Genomic DNA, 22,144 nt, shown 5'->3' with positions numbered 1-22,144 from the left:
ACTTTATTGCATTGCCTGGTGGAGTTTCATTAGGGTTTACTCAGACATATTTTTTCATGTCTACAGAAGTCAGTTGTCGAATAGTCCGTTTTTCCTCCATCTGACCTTCCTCCTGCATCTCAAGCATCAACAAAGAATCAAAAGTTGTTACCTACATCACAGCAAAAAATTTTCTCAAGCAACATGTCAATTGTACATAGACTTGTTTTTTAAGGCATATAATTCCACCTTAAGGCTTTCCTTTCGGAGTGTTTGCCGAGTGATATTTTCCTACCAGCTCTCTTGGTCTTGGTTTGACCATTTTAGTAGGTTTTTAAAATGTGTTCCTTAAAACCCATGTTTCGTGGTAGGTTAAAAGTTGAATGGCAGAATATCTTAGAGCTCAGTAAAGCTTTCTGAATATTAAGATTAAGGGAAAAATAATTAAAAAGTAGCTATTCAACTGAAAGCCTTGTGTTTCTCTGTCTGTTTCTCTACTTCCAGACAACAGATGGAGGCTCAGATAGGCGCTCTGATACTGGCCACAGACATCAGCCGCCAGAATGAATACTTGTCCTTGTTTCGGGCCCATCTGGATAAGGGCGATCTACATCTGGAAGATGCCAGGCATAGGCACTTGGTCTTACAGGTAAAATGTGGCCTGGAAAAAGTCTATTTCTAGGGCAGATGGTTAGAATAAAAATGAAATATTCTCATGTAGTTCTGAGTGGTTAAATCTTGAGAGCAAGCTGTGGTCTGCAAAGCGTCGCTCAAGGCTGTGCAGGAAAGGTCCATCAGTTTTGTCTTTTTCACACTTGAGATTTCTGACAAAAATAGTGTTTACAAGATGCGGTACCAGTCAACAGTAGCAGCTTTTTTTTGTTGTTAAATTTTTTGACTGCCACATAGCACACAGGATCTCAGTTCCCTGAACAGGAATTGACCCTGTGCCCCTGCATTGGATGCACAGAGTCTTAACCACTGGATGGCCAGAGAAGCCCCAACAGCATTTTAACAAGTTCTCACATATGAAAAATGAGAAATGACTGATTGGTTTGTAGCTTTCTGATTAATACAGTTCTGTGTTAGCTCTCTGGAATTATCAAGCATGTTCAGTTTGGTTAGCAGGCTTTCGGCACCTCTATAAAATGATTGCTATAACTAACACTATCATAAACTCAGTGTGAAAATGAAAGTCGCTCAGTTGTACCCCAACTCTCTTCATCCCCATGGACACCATCAGGCGTCTTCTGTCCATGGGATTCTCCAGGCAGGAACACTGGAGTGGGTTGCCATTTCCTTCTCCAAGGGATCTTCTTGACCCAAGGATCGAGTCTGCTGCAGACTGGCGTCTGCTGCATTGGAGGCAGATTCTTTACCGTCTGAGCCACCAGGAAAGCCCCAAACTCAGTGTAAAGGATAATAGATGTCCTATTGCAACATTTTCTTTTTCTGTTTTAAGGTGTCCTTTTCCCCACTATTAGAGTATATTTAAACTTAGTACATTTGAAATTTTACTCTTTTTCTTAAGACAGTTTCAATATTTTGCTTGCTAGATGGCTTTGAAGTGTGCCGATATTTGTAACCCATGTCGGACCTGGGAATTAAGCAAGCAGTGGAGTGAAAAAGTAACAGAGGAATTCTTCCATCAAGGCAAGTTACAGTGTTGAATATTGAGTGATCACTTGTCCATTTCATTTTTTAGCATCATATGAATAAGATAACTTAGGCAATTAAAATAACTTAGAATAACTGCTAGACAGCTGTAGAGTCTAGCAGTAGGTGCCTGATACTTTTAGTGACAGTTCACAATAGATGGACGTAGAACCAATAATGCACAAATTGCGGACCTGTTTGAAAACATCAGCAGTTATCTTTTGAAATGATCTGGTGTGTGTGCATTTATGAATAGACATAGAGCAAGTTTGAAAGTTTTGCTGTACAGAAGGATTGTCCTGCCCTTGCTCCATCCTTGTCCCGTGTGAAGGGTATGGCCATAGGACATACTTTGTGAATTAAGGCCAGAAAGATAAAGATCTTCATTCCATGCATCTTCCTTTTAGAAATCTGAAGTTTTAAACTAAAACACTGTGACAGAATTATAATCCTGGGATAACATCTAGTTAAGTTTTCCACCCTCTCCATTTGAAATAGGTTATCAGCTTGGCAACCTTTTCTATGTGTGAATAACTTAAAATTTAAAAAAGAACTAATATAGAAGGAGTCCTCTCATGAGGATTAAGTATGTTACATTTTTCCTAAGGAATTTACAGGTAAGATGAAGACTTTAATTATATTTTTAACCAATAAGGTATATTCCACATAAAGAATTCTCTCTTTTTTAAATTTCTAGGAGATATAGAAAAAAAGTATCATTTGGGTGTGAGTCCACTCTGCGATCGTCAGACTGAATCAATTGCCAACATCCAGATTGGTAACTATACATACTCAGATATAACTGGTTTTTAAAATGCCATTCACCTTTATTTTGTCAAGAAGAGTGGTACATCTGAAATATAAATATTAAAATGCTTATTTCTAATTTTTAAATAATTTAAGAAATCTTATTCCTGGATTTTTTTTTTTTTTTTTAACCCTTGTAATTTACTCTCATTTGATTTTAGTTGGTAAAAAGCAGAGCCAGGGCTTCCCGGATGGTTCAGTGGTTAAGAATCTGCCTTCCATTGCGGGGGACACAGATCTGATCCCTGGTTGGGAAAGATCCCATGGCAGGCCTGTGTGCCACAGCCGCTGAGCCCTGAGTGCCACAGCCACTGAGCCCGTGTGCCACAGCCACTGAGCCCGTGTGCCTAGAGCCCCTGCTCTGCAACGACAGAAGTCAGTCACTGCAACGAGGAGCCTGCACACAACTAGAGAAAGCCCGTGCGCAGCAAAGGAGACCCAGCACAGCCAGAAATTAAGTAGTTAAGAAGCAGAGCAGGTTGCAGTAACTTTCTGTTCTAAAATGGGAAGAATAGGAACCTCCCTGGTGGTCCAGTGGTTAAGAATCTCCCTACCAGTGTAGGGGACACAGGTTTGATCTCTGGTCCAGGAAGATCCCACATGCTGTGGGGCAACAGAGCCCATGCGCCTGCTCTCTGCAACTAGAGAAAAGCCCATGCATAGCAATGAAGATCCAGTGCAGCAACCCCCTCCCCAGCCCCCACCCGCCAAAAAAGAAAGAAACTGTCATTCTGGAACTACTAGACCCGATTGCCAGCGAACACGCGCGACCTCAGGCTCTTCGGCGCCGCCTGCTGGTTGAAGCTGACTCCACGGCACTGCGCACAGGACACTGGAACCTGGCCTCAAGTCATCTCCCCAGCACCCGCCCTCTCATTTACCTTCAGCAACTTGGTAAATGAGAGTTGTGGCTCCGCACAGCCACAACCGTGTGAAGGCAGGAGTCCCAAGCACGTGGGCTGTCCTGGGACAGTTAGGTGGACTCACAAGTGGCTGGGCAGCTCCTGACTCAGAGCCACCCAAGACAAGCACTGCTGGGCTCCTCCTCTTCCAGTTTGCCCAGTTTATGCAGTTAGCAGGTGGTGGGCTTTGCGACCTCAAATCCTAAGGGGAAGTGAGGCTTGGAAAGAATCTCCTTCTAGGGTAAGTCAGGGAACTGTTAGAATAAACTTAGTGCTAAGCAGCAGTTACCCGGAGCCAGCGTGTGGTCAGTACGCAGAAGTCATGTGGAGTCGATAGGTTTTCTTCTGTGATAGGAGCCCTGGGTCTGTCGTGTACTGGGTGAGAGTGAGGCACGTGACCCGGCACCCTGTGGTGTCTGGGACAAGAAGAGAGAGGGGCACGTGGACAGGGACAATTAAGTGGATTCAACAAGTGGCGGGACTGCTCGTGAGTCCAGGGTGCCTCCCGGCTGTGTCTGTGGCCCCAGCCTGGGTACTGTTACTGGGTGCTTAAGACCTCAAAGAACCCCAGGGAACAGAGAGCCTGGAGAGACAGCTAGTCTTTTGGATGGGAGAGACGGGAAGCAGATGCTCTCAGCCGGTTGGAATGGTGGGAGAATCAAAGAACAGGGATCCAGGCCTTCCGGTGGTTAAGAATTTGCCTGCCGATGCAACAGGAGAAGCCACTGCAATGAGAAGCCCGCACACCACAACTAAAGAAAAGCCTGCGCAGCAATGAAGACCCAGCACAGCCACAAATTTGTTTTTTTTTTAAAAAAAATTTTTTTTGAGGCTGAATGCTATTGCATTTTTTAAAAAGAAAGTGGATCCTGTGAAACCAGTAGTAATAAGGTCCTACATTTGGGCACAAGACCCCAGCTGCTCATGACCTGACTACGGCACCTAGAAAAAGATGGGGCTCCGGGCACAGGTTCAGCCAGACCCAGGGGTATGAGGGTGGCTGCTGCCAGAAGCTGAAATGCTCTCTCACCACAGTGGTGATGTTTTTCTCGTGTCCTGTCTCTCCTCACCAGAACTTTCCTGGTGGCAGGCACATCTCGACTATTCACTGCTGAGCCCTGGCCAGCCCAAAGCAGTGCCTGGCATAGAGTAGGTTCTCAGTTAACACACGTGGAAGAGATGGGAGACACGGAAGAAAGCCATGTTTCCAGTATCGTCTCTGCTACTTCAGAGATCAGAATTGGTACACTTGAAATTCAACCATCAGACCATATATGACTTTCTGATTAAAAGTAGTGGGTGCAAACTGCTTTATTTTCGTGACATTAAAAATAAATACATTATTTGGCTGCACCAGGTCTTAATTGTAGGATCTTCAGTCTTCATTACAACATGTGGGATCTTGACTCGCACCGTGCAAACTCTTGGTTGTGGCATGCGGGATCTACTGCCCTGACCAGGGCTCGAAGCCAGGCCTTCGGTATTGGGAGCACAGACCAGCAGGGAATTCCCACCAGTGAGATTTTCTTATTGGCTAAGTGGACCATGTGTAGTTTGTGGTCCATAGAGTCTTTCCCTGAGAAGAAAGTTTTAGAGATGAAAAAAATTTTAAAACTGTTAACAGTGATAGAATTTGAATGTGTATTTTCATGTCTTCGATCAAAAGTTTAGGAAGATGATGTTATGTTTGCTTTTGTTAAGGTGTTTCCTAGGAGGCTTCTTTCACCCTGTGGAAGATACTTCCCTGGTGACTCAGACGGTAAAGCGTCTGTCTACAATGCGAGAGACCCGGGTTCGATCCCTGGGTCGGGAAGATCCCCTGGAGAAGGAAATGGCAATCCACTCCAGGACTGTTGCCTGGAAAATCCCATGGACAGAGGAGCCTGGTAGGCTACAGTCCATGGGGTCGCAGAGAGTCAGACATGACTAAGCGACTTCACTTAAGATACTGGGTGGTAGTATTAAGTCAGATACAGTGTGGGCTCGAGTACTGTGTAACCCAGAAATGCAGACTGTCCTGAAATCACCTTTCCTTTTCTGACTCTGAATTAGGGGAGATCGGTTGTATGAGCTGTCCACGAAATAGGCCCTAGTACACTTCCAGTATTCACTTTAATGGTTTATATTCATCTTTGTTCTTCTTAGACTCGTACTTGGTGTCATGGTGTTGTTTAGTTGCTAAGTAGTGTCTGACTCTTGGTGACCCCATGGGCTGTAACATGCCAGGCTCCTCTCCATGGGATTTTCCAGGCAAGGATACTGGAGCGGGTTGCCATTTCTTCCTTCAGGAGATCTTCCCAACCCAGGTCTCCTGCACTGGCAGGCAGATTGTTTATCACCAGGCCACCAGGGAAGCCATGGTGTCGTGAGTTTTGGCTTTATAAATTCCTAGGTATCAAGACATAGAAGCCGCCCTGTGCTCGTGACAGGGGTGATGATCTCCCCCCACTGATGGCAGAGCTGCTGCACCTGGCTCCGGTCTTGTCACCTGCAGCCCAGGAGATCCCCTTAGCTCTAGTGGTCTTTGGGAACCAGCCCTCGGACCCGCTGAGCCCTGCTCCAGGGCCACCACAGTTTTGCTGAAGCATTAGTAGAAGGATGTGGTTCCGTGCAGCTGAGAGGGATCATCAGAAGAGGTGTGCTGCGTTTGTCAGCTCACCTCCACTCCAAGTTTCATTACGTTGCTTGCTTAGATTCTTCGAGAAGGTATGTAAATTTTCACACACGTCTAGAAAAATAAGAGCTAGATAGTACTGGAGTAGGACTTAAGAGAGTAAACTCTGTATTAACATTTGAAAGTTTCAGAACACGCACAGAGGCCTTTTCTCCTTGTTTTCTCAGGTTTTATGACCTATCTCGTGGAGCCTCTGTTCACGGAATGGGCCCGGTTCTCCAACACCAGGCTGTCCCAGACGATGCTCGGACACGTGGGGCTGAACAAAGCCAGCTGGAAGGGACTGCAGAGAGAGCAGCCCAGCAGCGAGGACACTGATGCTGCGTTCGAGGAGTTGAGCTCACAGTTATTACCTCAGGAAAACCGGTTACCCTAACCCCCAGAACCAGTGGGCAGACGCCCCCTAGAGGTTGTTAGAAATGTGAAACGGGGTCTTGAGGTGAGAGAACTTACTCTTGACTGCCAAGGGAAATGAATGATGCCAGCATTATTTATTTCCAAGATTTCCTCTGTTGGATCATTTGAACCCACTTGTTAACGACAAGACCCGAACCTACAGCAATATGCATTTGGCTTTTCGTGGGAGGCCTTGAAGAGGCAGCGCCTGGCAGGAGCGAAATGGAGGGAGTAAGTGAGGAAGTTTTTGCAGGAAGAATTGCAGTGGCCCGTGTGCTCTTCGAAGCATCATCGTGAAGCTTGAACTGAAGCCTTCAGCAGAAATCTTCGGAATTTAACCAGCTTGATGCAAACAGTGTGTTTCTGTACCTTCCACTGGTTCTCTCGGAGAAAATGGAAATGTGAAGTGCCCAGTGTCTGCACCTCTGGCAGGACTCAATGTTTACAAACCAACTCTTGAAATATTGGTTCTCAATTTGCCTTGGAGCATGATTGTGAAGGAACCACTAAGAATTCTGAAGATCAAACCTAGAACTGCAGCTCTTTCTCCCCCTCCCCCAGTTTGCCTTTCTTTTTCTTCAGATGCCACCAAAGCCTCCCATTTGCTCTGGTTTTATTTCGTGCACTGGAAACTGAGCATTTATCATAGAGTGCCGCTGAGCTTTCACGCCAGTGCTGTTTGGCAATGCAGTTTTTTTTTTTTAACTTTGATTTTTAATTTGGGGCGGGCGGGGCAGAACCCCAGTGTCCTAGCTGTATGATGATTCCGCGGTGAAGACATTGCATGTTGTCTTCACTACTGTACACTTGACCTGCACATGCAAGAAAACAAACAAAAGGTGGAATGTTTAAAACACCATAATCAGCTCAGGGTATTGCCAATCTGAAATAAAGTGGGATGGGCCAGTGTGTCCTTCAGAGCAAGGGTACTAAAGTCCTCTCGCTGCAGGGAGTGAGAGGTATGTTGTGTGTGTGTGGATGTGTGTTTGGGGCACGCTTGTGCATGTGTGACTGTGCATGTGTTCTATTTATCCACATGGCAAGGATCGGAGACGTTGGCTTTTATTTATTATTGTAGAATGTGACGTAGTGAGCAGCCACACGTGGGAGGGGAAGGGAGGTCAGCCGTGAGAGATGATGGCTCCAGATGCCAGATGCCTTAACTATGCACCAAGCTAAGTGACCAAACTTCTTGTTTTGATTTGAAAAAAAGTGCATTGTTTTCTCGTCCCTCCCTTTGACGAAACGTTCCCCTTCGACGGGCCTTTTGATGTGAACAGATGTTTTCTAGGACAAAAAAAAAAACAACCTAAGGACTAATTTTAAATTTAACAAACATTCCACTTTTGTAATTTGTTTTAAATTGTTTCATGTATAGTAAGCACAACTGTAATCTAGTTTTAAGAGAAACCGGTGCTTTCTTTTAGTTCAATTGTATTTCCCTTGTTACTGTAAAAGACTGTTTATTAATTATGTTTACAGTTTGTTGCAACAGCCATTTTCTTGGGAGAAAGCTTGAGTGTAAAGCCATTTGTCAAAGGCTTTGCCAGACTCATTTTAATATGTGCCTGTTGCTGTTCACTTTTGATGAATAAAACCTATCTTTTCACATTTTTATCTTTGATATTTACCTTATAAGTCAATCTGTGGGAAAGGATAAGGCAGTTACCAGGAAAACTAAGCGTCCACTTCTTGATTCTCGCACTGGCTCACAGGACACTTGTTCAGGTGTCGCTGGGTGCAGGCATCATCCTGTGGGCTCACCTATCACCTGCACCTCACAGGTGAGATGCTGAGGCCTTGGGCATAGATGGCTGAGTCCTAACAGCCCAGAGAAGTCAGCTCTGAGCCCAGCCTCTGGTCTCCACAGCCCTTTGTTCCCATGGTGGAAACCTCAAGCCCTCGTGCAGGTACCAGAATACCACTTGTGTTGGCCTTTTTCAAGTCAGGTAATAGGAAATGGCCACTTGATTCTGCTTGACTGGTTTCAGTGTAAGAAAGGCACCACTGGGCCTCTCCTCGGGCTCCCCAAGTCTGTTTCATTAGAAGGGATAAGTGTCAACTCTGAATGCAAACATACTGTCACCATTTGCAAAGACGAGTGAGGACCGGCAGAAATACGGCATGAGCCGAGTAGGTGATTGTCAGTTCTGGGGTAATCACGTGTTTTTAAACAAAGAGGAAATTTATTCCAGCACGTGCAGAATATTCTATCATTTAGATATGTAGCCACAAAACAAGAGAAAAAAAAACAGCCATTATTAAAAAGCGACTATTGACATGTTTTACATTCTTTTCTCTGTTACCAAGTCTTTGAAATCTGGCGTGTCCTTGATGCTTACAGCACATCTCAGTTTGGGCCAGCCGTGTCTCATGTGCCCAGTCTCCACGTGTGGCTCGTGGCCACCACACCGGACCACTGGGTGCTGAAGTCTGAGGGAGGCGAATCTGACACACCCCGTGTGATGAGGAAACTTGCGACTCACAGACTTAATATGTCAGCACGTGGAGAGCAGAACTTTCTCATGGCAAACTCGCTGTAACCAAACTCACAGAAACTTTTTCCCATTAGTAGTTTAATTTACAATGAGAAAGGTAAGTATCATTCTCTCATTTTAGGCAGATCTCCTTGGGAAGTTAAATTACAATCAGCCGGTTACTTGAGCATGGATTCCAAGCCAGGGAAGCAAGGTCCCTCACCCATCCTGCAAGGAGGTGCCTACTGATGCTCGTGCTTGGGTGGACCGTGGTTCCCCTGGACGAGGCTAGAGACTGAATGCCAGGAGCTGCGTCTCCACACCCACTTGACTAGCCTGTCTAGTAGGTATGTCAGACCCTCAGCTGCAGGCTGCCTGGGCTCCGCCTGCCAGGCTCTGCTTGCTGCTGCTTCTCTGACTTGTGTTTGATATTCAGAGGAATATCTTCCTTCCATTCTCGAGGGGGAGACACCTGAGTGTGCTCCAGTTTCCTGCCTATGGGTAAGTAAACCCAAGGCAAAGATACGTGGTGTTACATATATGTGGGATGAGCGTTGACAGCCCTGCTTCATAGTACCTGTGTATTCTTTGAACATTGATTTTTCTAGAAAAATCTGAGGAAACAGTACAATAATTCAGAAAACTTGAGGAAACAGGAATTTAGATCACATTTTAAAATAAGTATTATGGAAGAGAATGCAAAGTTCATATGAATTTTTCAGATAAAATGGGAGACTTCAAAGAATTGTCGAGCATTGTAGCAGCTTGCCGGGGCCCTGGGGCAACCTTTAGTGCTGGGGGCAGCACCTCTGCTATAGGCTCAAGGTCCTCAGAACATTTTGGTAAGTCTTAGCTTAACAAAACCAAACAAGCTGCTTCCTGGTCAGTTCTTGTACTCTGTCAATGCGGTGCTTTATAATGATCTTCTTAATATAAAAGTAAAAAATTTGTTTTTAAATTTATTTAATTGGAGGCTAAATACAGTACTATAGTGGGTTTTGCCATACGTTGCCTAGGGAATATATTTGCACTTTAGGTACAGGTTAGAGGTGCTAGTAACTCCGAAGATTACTGAAACGGCCTCTCTTTCCAAAAAGCGTTCTTGACTCTTAAGGGTTTCAATTTTTTTTAAATTTTCACATCAGAGGTTCAGTGTTTTCATGTGTACTGTTTTTTAATGTGTAAATATTTTGTTTAAATCTTTTCCCAGTTAATATCTCCTTCTTGGGCCAGTGACCAATGGCTAATACGCATTCAGTAATGTTTTTAAATAAATGTGATATTAATCACCATGCTATCAGCATACATTTGAAACACATGGTTGTCCAGATGCGTGCAGGACTTAGCCGGCGCCGTTCCTTGTTGGCTAAGGATTTTCAGGCAACCTGTGTCTTCTGGAAGGCCCCCGGTGGTCCCTGGTCTCCAGCGGGGGGTGACCGACGCAGGTGCACACAGCTGTCTCCTCCACCTTCTTGTCTCTCGTGCTCAGCCTTAGTGCAGGGGCTCAGTTGTGTCTGACTCTGCAACCCCATGGCCTGCAGCAGTCCAGGCTTCCCTGTCCTTCACCAACTCCCAGACCTTCTTCAAACTCCTGTCCATAGGTGATGCCATCCAACCATCTCATCCTCTGTCATCCCCTTCTCCTCCTGCCCTCAGTCTTTCCCAGCATCAGCCTTTTCTGATGAGTCAGTCATGTGCTCAGCATAGGACAGACTGGCATAAACTGTGCCATCAATGAATGCTGAACAAATTATTATTAACAGCTTGGTGTCGTGTTTCCTTTCTAGCTGTCAGTCTATCACCATGCGCAGTTGTGTTGACGCTAGTCTAGGCTGCAGCCTGGGCGCCCAGCACCCGAGCTCCCGCTGTGCTGGGCGCTGCACTGGATGTGGTAGCGCATTCAGAGTGACAGAGCATGGCCCCTGTACTCAGAATGTTTGGGTGGCAGTGTGTGGAAAGCATCTGTTGTATGACATGGTGGGTTTCTGTCTTGTACAAAATGAATGGTTTCATTGGGTAATAATGAAAATGATACCATTTCTAGTAATTACTGAATGTTATTAACATCTCTGGTAAAATTAGTTTTCAAATTTGATTCTAAAATATGGCTTAGATGTTCAGTATGATACTTTTAGTAGAATTCTAGCTTTTATCATAATTTTTTTTTTTTTTTTTTTTTTTTACTTTCATAGCTGCGTTAAATTGTCCTGAACCTATTTTAAAGCCTGGTAGGTTGTACAGGAAAGAGAAACACCCATTTTTAATATTAGATTCTTTTTTAGCTCTAATTTAAAACTGAAGCACAGCAAACTTACTAGTCTATTGCAAGTTTTACCAGTCACATCAATGGTCTTGTGAAGAAAGTGCATCTTGTATTAAATTTATGTTTAAGCTGTGCATTATTTGAGATTTTTGAGTGTAAATTTGAAGTGTTTCTTTATTGTTGAGCCATAAAGCAGTGGTCCCCAACCTTTTTGGCACCAGGGACCGGTTTCATGGAAGACAGTTTTTCCACGGACCGGGGTTGGTGATGGTTGGGTTTCAGGATGAGTCAAGTGCATAACATTTACCGTGCACTTTATTATTACTACATCAGCTCCACCTTGGATTATCAGGTATTAGACCCCGGAGGTTGGGGAGACCCCTACTGTAAAGAATCAGGAGGGTGCACGATATCCCAAGGTGCTTTTTATCTTTTGAAGAAAGTATCATAAAGGAATGTGATAAAATAACTAGCTTAACATTTGCAGAATTTTAAAATTTCCATCTAAGAATCCTCACAGGACAGGGGTCAACCTTTTCCACTGTAGGGAACGGTCTCAGGTCACTGCGGGTTAACTGGAGCTTTATATTGAGGATTCGTGTTCATGAGATAGACTGATCACTTAAGTGTAGCTTTCTGCTGCACCTGCTTCTTGCCACTCCTGCTTCTCTTCCAGCCTCTTCTCTACCTTGGAGTGTCTGCTTGGAAAGGCAGTAAACATTTTTAAAGCATTGTCTTTTATGGCTAAACAGACTAGGTTTAGTCTTCTGTCACCTCATCTTCTGAGTGGCTTTCTAACTTGTAAAATGTGTGTCTCTTTAAAAAAAAGGTACTGACACATAGTTCAGGCCGAGTCATTGTCCTTGTTCATTTCCTCATCGTATTTTGTATAAACTGCTCATGGGTACCGCTGTTCCTTGTGACCTGCTTACTTGAGCTCTGAGTGCCGAATGCACCCCTCTCTCCAGGTTTCTTGTTCAAATTCCCGAGGGACAGCCTGGACCAACTCAGGAAGGCTGATCCTGGGCCCCCGACCAGCCTCTGCCTTAGCAGGTGCTCCCCTTGCAGAGGGCCGTCTGCTCTGGGTCGAGGTTAGAGATGTGACGGTCTTGCGTGCTCTCCACCCTCACTGAACGCCAGGTTACACAGCAACTTGCCACTGCACCTGCTTCTCACTGTCTCTCGTCTTCTGATAGCAGGCGTGGCTGGCCAATGAAGAGGGACGGCTCCTAAGCCATGTGAGTGGAGAGCTGTTCATACCTCTGGTAAAATCGCTGTTGTGAAGAGTGTCTTTCTCCCCCAGATTAAGGCTTTTGCCAGCTTGGAAGAGAGCAGTTGGGTGGGACGGGACTGCCCTGTAGCACCCACAGCTGTTTGGGATGGAATGGAAGGCACTATATGGATCATCTTAATTACCTTCTTGATCACATCTAAATTCCACCCATGTTACTCTCTCAGCTTTGCGGAAGGAGCTCTCTGACCTTTCAAAGAGGCTGGAGAACCTCCCAGGGAAAAGAAGTTTGAGAAGCTCCAGCCAGAGGAACAGTAAGGTGTGCAGTCCTTACAAAGCAGACTAAGGACAGCAGTCTCAGAGGGAACTATCCAAGATTTCTGGATCCTTCCTTAGGTATGCTGTTTTTATTTCTTATCCTCAAGTGATTGCTCTGGTATTGATGAAGAACTAGCCTGCTTACAAGATTGATAAGGAAAAACTAAAACGAATGTTAAGAAACAGGCTCAGTGGAGCAGCACAGAACACTGACTCCAGGATGAGGAGAGGAGACAGGACTCAGGAGAGGCTGAAGGTCATGGGGAAGGAGGACTGACGGTAACAGGCAGAAACAATGATACTGGCTAAAACCAAGTGCCTCCTCCTGCCTGGCGATCCCAGAGCTGTTGCTGCTGGGTTCACACCTGAAAGTTTAAACTTTCATCTGCCAGATCTAGTCCACAGAGAGAACTTCTGTTTTCAGAGAAGTTACTAGAGGATGGTTTTTCCAGCTTTGTGTTTCCAGTAGTTGTTACCTCGTGTTTTCTTCCTTTCCCACCAAGATGCAGACTCACAGGAATTCATACAGCAAGAGGATAGGATGCTTCTGCAGAAGGGCCTGCGACTGGGCAGACAACCAGGACGGAAGACCTGAGACCTACCCCTCCACCCTGGCCCGCACACAGGGACCTTGTCTCCTAGGAGAAAACTGTCTGCTGGAAACCTTGTGTAAAATAATGTAAGAACTTACTTAGTACTCTGCTATTCATAGAATGTGTTCAGAATGCCTCTTTTAATCCTCATAATTTCCTGAACTGAGCATTATTCCCATTTTAAAAACAGATGTGCCTGGGCCAGGATCACATATACATACCGTGTTTTAACCCCCAAGTCCAGGGCTTTTTGACTCACATTATGTATACAGTTGACCCCTGAACGCGGGTTTGAACTGCGTGGGTCCACATATATGTGGAATTCTTTCAGTATAAATACAGTACCTGTATTTACATTTTACAGATTTTAAGTACGGAGAGAAGCTTGAGTTTGACCAGAGGTCACAAAATGTGGAATCAGAAACTAAAGGTTTGAGGTTTGATTCTTTCCCAGCTGTTCCAGGTTCCTACCCACGCTTGTGTGAGTTGAGTTGTCAGTTCTTTTGCTATTGAGGCAGCGATAGCAGTATGGTCTAGGGGAGGTGGAAAGAGAGTCCCAGAGGTGGGTTCTAGGCTCGAGAACCCCAAAGAAACTCACACGCCTTTCTCTTTTAATGCTGAAGATGAATGAAAAAGGTGACACATTTTAAGCAGTATATTTCCACTTGGAAAATGCAGAAAGCAAATTATTCTAAAGTTGCATGTACAACACAGAATGTTGCCTACTGTAGAAGAAAAAAATAGCATTTATACAGGCATGATGGTCCAAGGAAAAGAAAAGTTGCTTTATTTCAAAACAGTAACTTCCTTATTTTGGAGCACTGGCTAAAAATTCAATTACTGATACAAATATAAATATTTCTTAGGAGGTCAAAATAAGTATATCAGGCGAATTTCCTGAATTTAAAGGCAGAATTTTTAAACCATAGAAAACAATTAGAAACAGTGTATGTCAACATCATATGTAAAATTAAGCCACAGTTCAAATTTAAGCTAAACAGCCAAACCATGAAAATTACCTCAACTAGTATTAGCTGCTATCTTTGAGAACATTGCACACAGTTTCAATAACTTAAAAGTGAATGTATCTTCTTCATATCTCCTATTCGCCCTGGGCAGTGGAACTTTTTTCCCCACTAGATTTAAATAATAAGTCCAACTATTTACTCATGGTAGGAGATTCTGGATAACTAGAGCTGAGTTTAACAGAAATATAGAAAATCATGATGATACATGAAGCATTTAGAAATGAAGACTTCCTTAGAAGTCCTAGATGAGAAAGGTGGTTCTCCACTTCCTGACAGTACCTACAGGTTATGCTGCCACATGGTGGATGGAACTCAGCAGAACAGCAGTCTGACGGATGATAAGCAACGTACAGGAAATTGGCGCCTATTCAGCTACTATTTTGACCAGTATTAAAAATTTTTTTAACTCCATTATGCTGACATTTCCAGAAGTGTTAACTTAGCAACAGGTCATCTTTATGATATGCCATTTTATTAAACTGAAAGAAAAAGATGGTACATTCTAGTTTTCACTTTAAAAGAGATTTAATTCAATAGTTTGATTGCTCACTATTGAAAACTACATTTTCTTCCTCAGAACTGGGCAACACTGAGGTAAACAGTTTTCATGATCCTTGACTTCCCTTAAAGGAAAATATTACGGAATTTCAGCAGCAAACATTATCTGGTTCCTACTCAAACCCCATCTCCAAGAAAACGTGAGAGAGAATCTAAAAGTTCTGTTCAAGGCAAGAAGAAATTCCAAACTCGAACATTTTACTCCAACAATTTGGATATACCAGCTGCTCCATCACTGGGTAGGAATGATTACCAGCAGCCTTGTCACTGCCATCACTAAATCTTATGTCCTGTTGTATATCCAAATACATGCACATAAAATGTGTACAGATAAATTAGTGTTAATTAAAAACTCACGTCTATAAAATGTCCTTCTTTTGTTCTGAAATCTATGTACTTTTTTTCTAGACTGGAAACCTAAATATCTTGGCTACACATTAAAAACGTGCTGGAATGTACATATGCTATGGAAAACTTCAGAACTGACCTTCTCTTAAAAGCAAACAAATCTAGAGTGCTTTTGTTATAGCATCATACTCTAATGAGACCTAAAAGGAGACCACTAAGTACTAAATACAGGTATTTACCAAACAAACAGTGTTGATATCTACTAGCCGAACAGCCCTAATAAACCAACAGCTGAACTTGAGATAGTCTTTGTCAGCTCTTTGTCTATTAGGAAGTTGAAGCATTTTCAATTAAAGCCTTCATTTTTCCAGTAGACTTCAACATGTGCGGACCAAACTAGAAAAGGAACAAAAAAGATACAGGTTCATGTAACAGCAATGATAGCCCCCTCCCAACCATGGACCACAAGGTATGTTCATGAAAAATCAAGCAGCTCAATAGTATTAAAACTGTTATGTTTATATCAACAGTGAGAAAGATAGCAAAATCACTCCCTATCAAACTGTAATCATTGCAAGACCCTAGCTTGGTCCAATTTTACTTCTTTTAATAAAAGAAGGAAGATAGAGTTTCATGTTTAGAGTTTCAAAGATGCTAGAATTTCTAGGATATCTACCTCTCCGGCATAGATAAACACATCTCCCCAGTGACAGTAACTTGAGGAAAGGGAAGGTCTAAATTAATACTTAAGAGCTTCCATGAAGTCTGCTCAGTCTCCACCGCTGCAGGGCCCACAGCCTGTAAGGCCCTGGGACAGATCTCTTTCCCCTTCATAAGAATTTCACAGGTGCCCTAAGACAATGACCTTTCCTTTCTACATCACAGCATTTACACTGTCCTTAGATGTAAGTTTTATTGTAATGAATTTCACTTCATTGTGCTTAAATATAAACAAACAGCGTGGAAAATTTAACATGGGAGATACCCAGGGTTAGCTTTTACTTACAGAAGAGCATCAAGAGGGAAGCAGTCTAGCTGGTGGTAAGGACTAAATCCTACAGCACATCCTTCTGTGTCTTGCGCAGCAGTGGACTGGCCCACAGGCTGCACTAACGAGAGAGGTCTGCCCAGTACTCACCAACACTCTCTCGGAGGTGGCCTCTGATTCAGACTTTGGGATTCCTTTCTCAGCTTCACCTTGACTATCGCTTCGATACCGATAAGCAAACTTCTTTTTCAGTGCCTCTGCTATGAGGGCAGCAGGGTCAGCAGCATCTGCCGGCTTGGGCTTTGTGTCTTGTTCTGACCTTAGAGAAGTGACGAGAAATCAAGGGGGCATTGCAGCGCTGACAGCACGGCTCTAGCAGCAGAGACACCCGATAGAGACACTGACGCAGTGAGGTGGGGAGCCTTAGATTTACAGCTTGACAAAACAGCACAAAGGTACCCAGGGAATAGTTCCTCTAAGGAGCAGAGACTGCAGGCTCCTGCAAGGTAGTCAGGGTTCCCTCCTCCACAAGCCTGGTCCCTACCCTAGCAGGCACACAACTCAGCCTGAGGGAAGAATGACTGCACAGTAACAAGGCTTCAGAGGCGATGGGGGAGAAATGAGCGTGGCCTGCCAGCGTTTGTCCTGCGCTCAGTTAACTGCGTGCAAAAGCTCCTGGGGGCTTATCTTTTTTAAATTAAAAACTTAAGAGCTATTCCAGTAGTCATGCTATAAAACAAAGTTCTCAAGAAGCTTGGTGTATGTGTGTGCTCACTCGTGTCCAACTCTGTGACCCTGTGGTCTGTAGCCCGCCAGGTTCCTCCATCCATGGGATTCTCCAGGCAAGAATACTGGAGTGGGTTGCCACTTCCTCCTCCAAAGAAGCTTAGCAGTTGCTTATAAAAGGCATAGGAAACCAAGGGAAGTGGGCGAGAAGGCAGACGTCTCCTCACCTTTTTACTGATCGCAGTTTCACGCTGTTCATGTCTTTCAGGATCTCCAGCATGTTGGGCAGGTCTGTTTTCTTTGGACTGTTCCTGACCGGGGTCTTCCCCGCAGAGGCGTTTCTCTCTCTCCGCTCTTTTATGAGATCAATAGCAGAAGTGCTCTGCTGGAGCCCCGGTGGGGGGAGGGGCGGCGGAGGGGGCGGCGTCGGGGGCGCTGGCTGGACCGGGGGTGCTGCTGCGGCAGCGGGCCTGGTGGATTCTAAGTCACCTGCAGGAATGAGGGCAAATCAGTTTAACCCTCGTGGTAAGAGGCAGATAAAATATTTTAAAAGTACAGTTATGTTAAGGACTTTATACCTGAAAGCAGTAACCTTAAAAAGAATCTCAGTCACAAGCAAAAAGGAAGTTTCAGTTACTTGCTTGGAATCTAAATGCCTGAATTTCAGTCATGGTATCATTTAATCCCAGTCTCCAGATGGAAATGTTCCATTTAACTTAACAGGGTGCTTCTGTGATATCAAGTGTTCAGGTCTGACTGCTTCACAGTGTGCAGCTACTTCTAGATGAAACAGCATCTGGACTGCCCACAGAACTGCCTCCAGTAGGTAGTCTGACAGTTTAGTACTAGAGTAAATAACTATCGGATACCTCTGTGGTTCATTTTAAGTATATTTACATAGAAGGTAAGCATGAACTAGAGAATGTAAATTAACCAGAATGAGTTTAAAAGTTTCAGATTTATTGAAAAAAATTGAGAGAAAAAAAATTATAGTTAATTCCCCGAAAGAATAAGTAACTAAGAGTTAAAGCGGTTCTAAAATAAGGACCTAAAAATCCATCTTTCTGCATAACTGGAGATTAAAGAGTTGTTTGGGCTTGAACTATATTGATTAGTTTATTCAAGGGAGTTGGGTTGTAAATAGAACATCTAACAGAAATCCCCAGATGACCTCACAATTTACAGCAGTTTTCCTAGTCTGCCAGAAGAGGGAGGTAAAGCCAAAGAGAAATGTATCAGTAACTTACAGGTTAAACAGAAAAGGGCAGGACTTCGGGTTTTCAAAAGTCACCTGTAGATTTCACTGAAATAACACCAGGTGCCTGGAGTACATTCGCCCTGCCCATGGTGGCCTGACCCAGGTTTGAGGAGGTTTCCGTGTAGGTTACATTAAACTATAGGACCACAAGCTAAGTGACTCAGAGGTGGAATAACTATCCTTTACCCTTCAGAGCTGGCTTATACTGAATCTTGTCAAGACTCAGGAACACTAGGAAAACAACCACTGCTTGCCAGCAGATTAATAAGCTAGGATTTCAAGGCTATGGTTTCTTCTCCAAAGTGACAATGCCACAAAAATAAAAGCAACACTATTAGACCAGAGTCAGAGGCCCTGAATTCAGTTTCCACTCTAGGCAAGAGGGAGACAAATGAATATTAAACAGCTACTTTGCACTAAAGATACTATATATAGTTTCCACATTTACTCCCATAGTAACTCCACAACATAAGTAACCACTATCCCAGTTATAGAGCTTTATGCTTGCCTCAGGACACGTAGGTAACTAAACACACTCAACCCTGTCAGGGCTGTTTTGCAGTTACCACCTCCAGTCTGATGTGGTAATGGTGCCATTAGCAGACAGTGAAGTTCCCACAGCAGACACATGAGCAGTGTTCACCTCTATCAGTGGATGTATATTTTGTTTCCAAAATACACTCATCATCCTCTGACAGCATTAAGATTGTTCAAAACAAATGAAAACCACTTAAACTTGCCTGGGTCCTATACTGGACCATGCAGGGGATAGGCCCCTAGTTTTCTAGCAAGCCCAACAGCTGTTATTAATTAACTTCTTTAAAATTTTTAAATTGTAATATAATTTATAATGTGTTAGTTTCCGTGTATAGCATACTGACTCAGTTATATATATGTATGCATACTGGGGGCTTCGCAGGTGGCTCAGTAGGTAAAGAATCTGCCTGCAAGGCAGGAGACACAGGTTCGATTCCTGGGTTGAGAAGATGCCCTGGAAGAGGACATGGTAACCCACTCCAGTATTCCTGCCTGGAGAATGCCATGGACAGAGAGGAACCTAGAGGGCTATAGTCCATTGGGTTGCAGAGAGTCAGACATGACTGAAGAAGCAGAGCCCACAAATATATATATTTCATATATATATAATTTTTTCCCCAAGCGAGTGGTATTCTCCCCACTCCCCACCCGCATTTGCTGACTGACAACTGGAGGACTCACAGACCTGCACTGAGGTTCTGCTGTTCCTGGAGGGTCACGATCTTGGCAATCTGAGCTCTGAGGGCAGCAAGCTCACTTTCAAGGGCACAGATCTTCTGCAGCGCTTCCTCATTGGCCAGCGTCGAGGTCTGCAGTGGAGGCTCTTCTGGAGACAGGGTGGGTAAGGATGGCTGCTTGCTGTGGGGCTTCTCAGAGAAAGGAAGATCATCCTGAAGGGTTGGCCTTGACCGGACCTCTATCCTGCAAGGAGGACAGAAGTTGGCTGTCACAGGCTTTGAGAGGGGCTATGAAAAATTGTCACTTCAAAGTTAATCAGAACATAGCAGAAGAGAACATCTGAGAGCCACTTTTCAGGCTGACCTTACATAAAACCCCCCGCTGTAAGTTTCAAGACAACAAAGCACTTGTCAACCTGCTGTAGATCCACACCAGGCCAGCTTTCTTATTGCCATCATTCTTAATTTCTATCTCTATATTTTATATTCAAGCCCATACTATCAGGAGGCATCACAGGTTTCAGCAGTGTCTTTGCCAGTTCATGTTTTGTTTTGGTGGCCTGAACTAAGATGATGCAACTTTTAATGCTCTTAAAAATGGTAAACTAATTATTGGTTATAAATGACAACCAAAGCAGTAGTCCATTAACCCTTCCTCAAGGTCTTTGTTTCCACATTTCCATGTCAGTGTTTTCCATGAGATAAAATATACCAAACTGTAAGACATACTGTATCAATGTGAGCCAAACTACAGCATTAGACACTAAAAAGGGGGGGGGGGAATAATTATAATTGAACTCATGCAGTAATTATTAGATGGTCTCATTTTCACTTAAAGGTATTCTAATATGCACTGCACTGTAGCTCCATATGGAAGTCTTCTGGGGTTGAGAACAACATTCAGATTTCAACTGTCAGTTTGTATGTTTATCCATTTCCTCCTATTTTCTACAATTAGGTTTTTCTGGCCTCTAAGCCCTTTTCTCTTTTTTCTTCCTCTGGCTTTACTGAGGAATCACTGGCAAATCCTGTATGTATATAAATGCTGTACAGCATGATAATCTGACCATGTGTATACACTCTGGAATAATCGCCACACCCAAGTTAAGTACATCCCAGTTCCCTCACAGTCTCATGTGGCCATGTGACTGTGAGTTTTGGCTAACCGGACTGTAAGCCACCTGGGAAGGCTGCTTGGAGGGCAATGACTTGGTTCCACAAGAAAAAAGGGCTTTCATCTCTAACCCCACCCGTTATTCCTCCTTTTCTGAGAGCCGTGAGTCACCAAGCCCAGAAGCTAATGCTGACGGGAAAGCCACAGCTGAGAATGCCCAAGAGCCTGGCGGGTGGTTCCTGGGCACACTGTGGAGCCACTGGCAGCTTCAGACTGTCCACTCAGGGGGGTTTCTGACTTGAGAAAATAAACTTCCATCAGCATTATTTTGGACTTCTCTGTTTCGTGTAGTCAAACTTAATCCTCTTGTAACATTCACCAACATTATATCCTATTTTAAAATAGTTCCTTTAACTGAATATTGCAATTTTTTGCTTGAGAAATGAAACAATTCATTCTTCCTTGTGTTTGAATGAGTAAATTCTTGGACCTTTAGCATTTGGTATTTTGCACTAAACTCAGGTGGTTTTCTTCATATCTAATCTTGATTATATCCCGTTAAACTACCACATATACAGGATGGTTGCAAATTGTTTTTTATAGTATTTTTTACAATATTATTAAAAATATTTGGAGAATAAATGTCCTAGTTACTACCTGGCCCTATTTTAGCTTACCTAGTAATCAACTTTAATAATACTAACCTTGTTCACTTTCATTTGGCATATTTTGGGGGTAGGGAAATATATTTGGCTTGCAAAAAGCTTTAATTACCATTTTCTTTCTAAGCCCTACACTGGGAAGAAACAGGTGATAAAATATTTTAAAAAGTAATGATGAAGAAAAACACCAATACAGTATACTAACACATATATATGGAATTTAGAAAGATGGCAATGACAACCCTGTATGCAAGACAGCAAAAAAGACACAAATGTGTATAACGGACTTTTGGACTCAGAGGGAGAGGGAGAGGGTGGGATGATTTGGGAGAATGGCATTGTAACAGGTATACTATCATGTAAGAATCGAATCGCCAGTCTATGTCCGACACAGGATACAGCATGCTTGGGGCTGGTGCACGGTGATGACCCAGAGAGATGTTATGGGGAGGGAGGTGGGAAGGGGGTTCATGTTTGGGAACGCATGTACACCCGTGGTGGATTCATGTCAATGTATGGCAAAACCAATACAGTATTGTAAAGTAAAAATAAAAAAATTTTAAAAAGTAATGATGATTAAAAAAACAAAATATTTTAAAGAAACAATACCAATGCTCTGGTTAAACACATTAATAGGTTCTTTAAAAAGATTATAGAGATTAAATGCAAGCATTCTAATCAACCTGCAATAAAGAAAATAATTTTGACATTAAATTTAAAAAAATCATTGTGGCTTTTTGTTGACGGGAAAATTCTGATTTCTACCTACCTTTCATAAAGAAGGTCTGATTTTGTTAACCATCTCTATACAGTAAATTACAAGAAGATACAAATTATTCTGTCTACTGAATGAAGTTTTTTAGGGGGAAGATACTTGAGAGTAATTTCATTTAATGAGTACAATGTCAAATACTCTAATACACTTCCTCAACTATATTCTTGACAACTCGTT

General features: G+C 43.4%; 2 protein-coding genes and 1 long non-coding RNA gene across 4 annotated transcripts in view; 2 read left to right on the top strand and 1 right to left on the bottom strand.

Annotated features, from left to right (window-relative positions):
• Nucleotides 1-8,031, top strand: part of PDE7A (phosphodiesterase 7A) — a 58,494-nt gene extending 50,463 nt beyond the window's left edge. Inside the window, exons 10-13 of the mRNA XM_052651487.1 lie at nt 484-628; nt 1,536-1,632; nt 2,333-2,413; nt 6,186-8,031. Coding sequence (XP_052507447.1) covers nt 484-628; nt 1,536-1,632; nt 2,333-2,413; nt 6,186-6,394 — 532 coding nt within the window. The 3' untranslated portion in view covers nt 6,395-8,031. The remainder of the gene's footprint in view (nt 1-483; nt 629-1,535; nt 1,633-2,332; nt 2,414-6,185) is intronic.
• Nucleotides 8,032-12,546: 4,515 nt separating this feature from the next.
• On the top strand, nt 12,547-15,510 carry LOC128059128 (uncharacterized). The gene is made up of 4 exons (XR_008200583.1): nt 12,547-12,781; nt 13,207-13,382; nt 14,902-15,121; nt 15,291-15,510. It is a non-coding gene; the product is annotated as an uncharacterized LOC128059128 (long non-coding RNA).
• The window catches only part of MTFR1 (mitochondrial fission regulator 1), a 62,031-nt gene continuing 54,004 nt past the window's right edge, over nt 14,118-22,144 (bottom strand). For both annotated transcript variants that reach the window (XM_052651521.1, XM_052651522.1), the window contains 4 exons: nt 19,425-19,660; nt 17,172-17,433; nt 16,369-16,537; nt 14,118-15,626 (listed from right to left, as the gene is read on the bottom strand). In XM_052651521.1, the coding sequence (XP_052507481.1) occupies nt 15,558-15,626; nt 16,369-16,537; nt 17,172-17,433; nt 19,425-19,660 (736 nt within the window). In that variant the 3' untranslated portion in view covers nt 14,118-15,557. The remainder of the gene's footprint in view (nt 15,627-16,368; nt 16,538-17,171; nt 17,434-19,424; nt 19,661-22,144) is intronic.

Source organism: Budorcas taxicolor, chromosome 14 (assembly GCF_023091745.1).
Source record: "Budorcas taxicolor isolate Tak-1 chromosome 14, Takin1.1, whole genome shotgun sequence".
In the NCBI taxonomy this organism is placed as follows: domain Eukaryota; kingdom Metazoa; phylum Chordata; class Mammalia; order Artiodactyla; family Bovidae; genus Budorcas; species Budorcas taxicolor.
The sequence above is the reverse complement of the archived record's forward strand: the minus strand, read 5'-3'. Positions and strand labels throughout refer to the sequence as shown.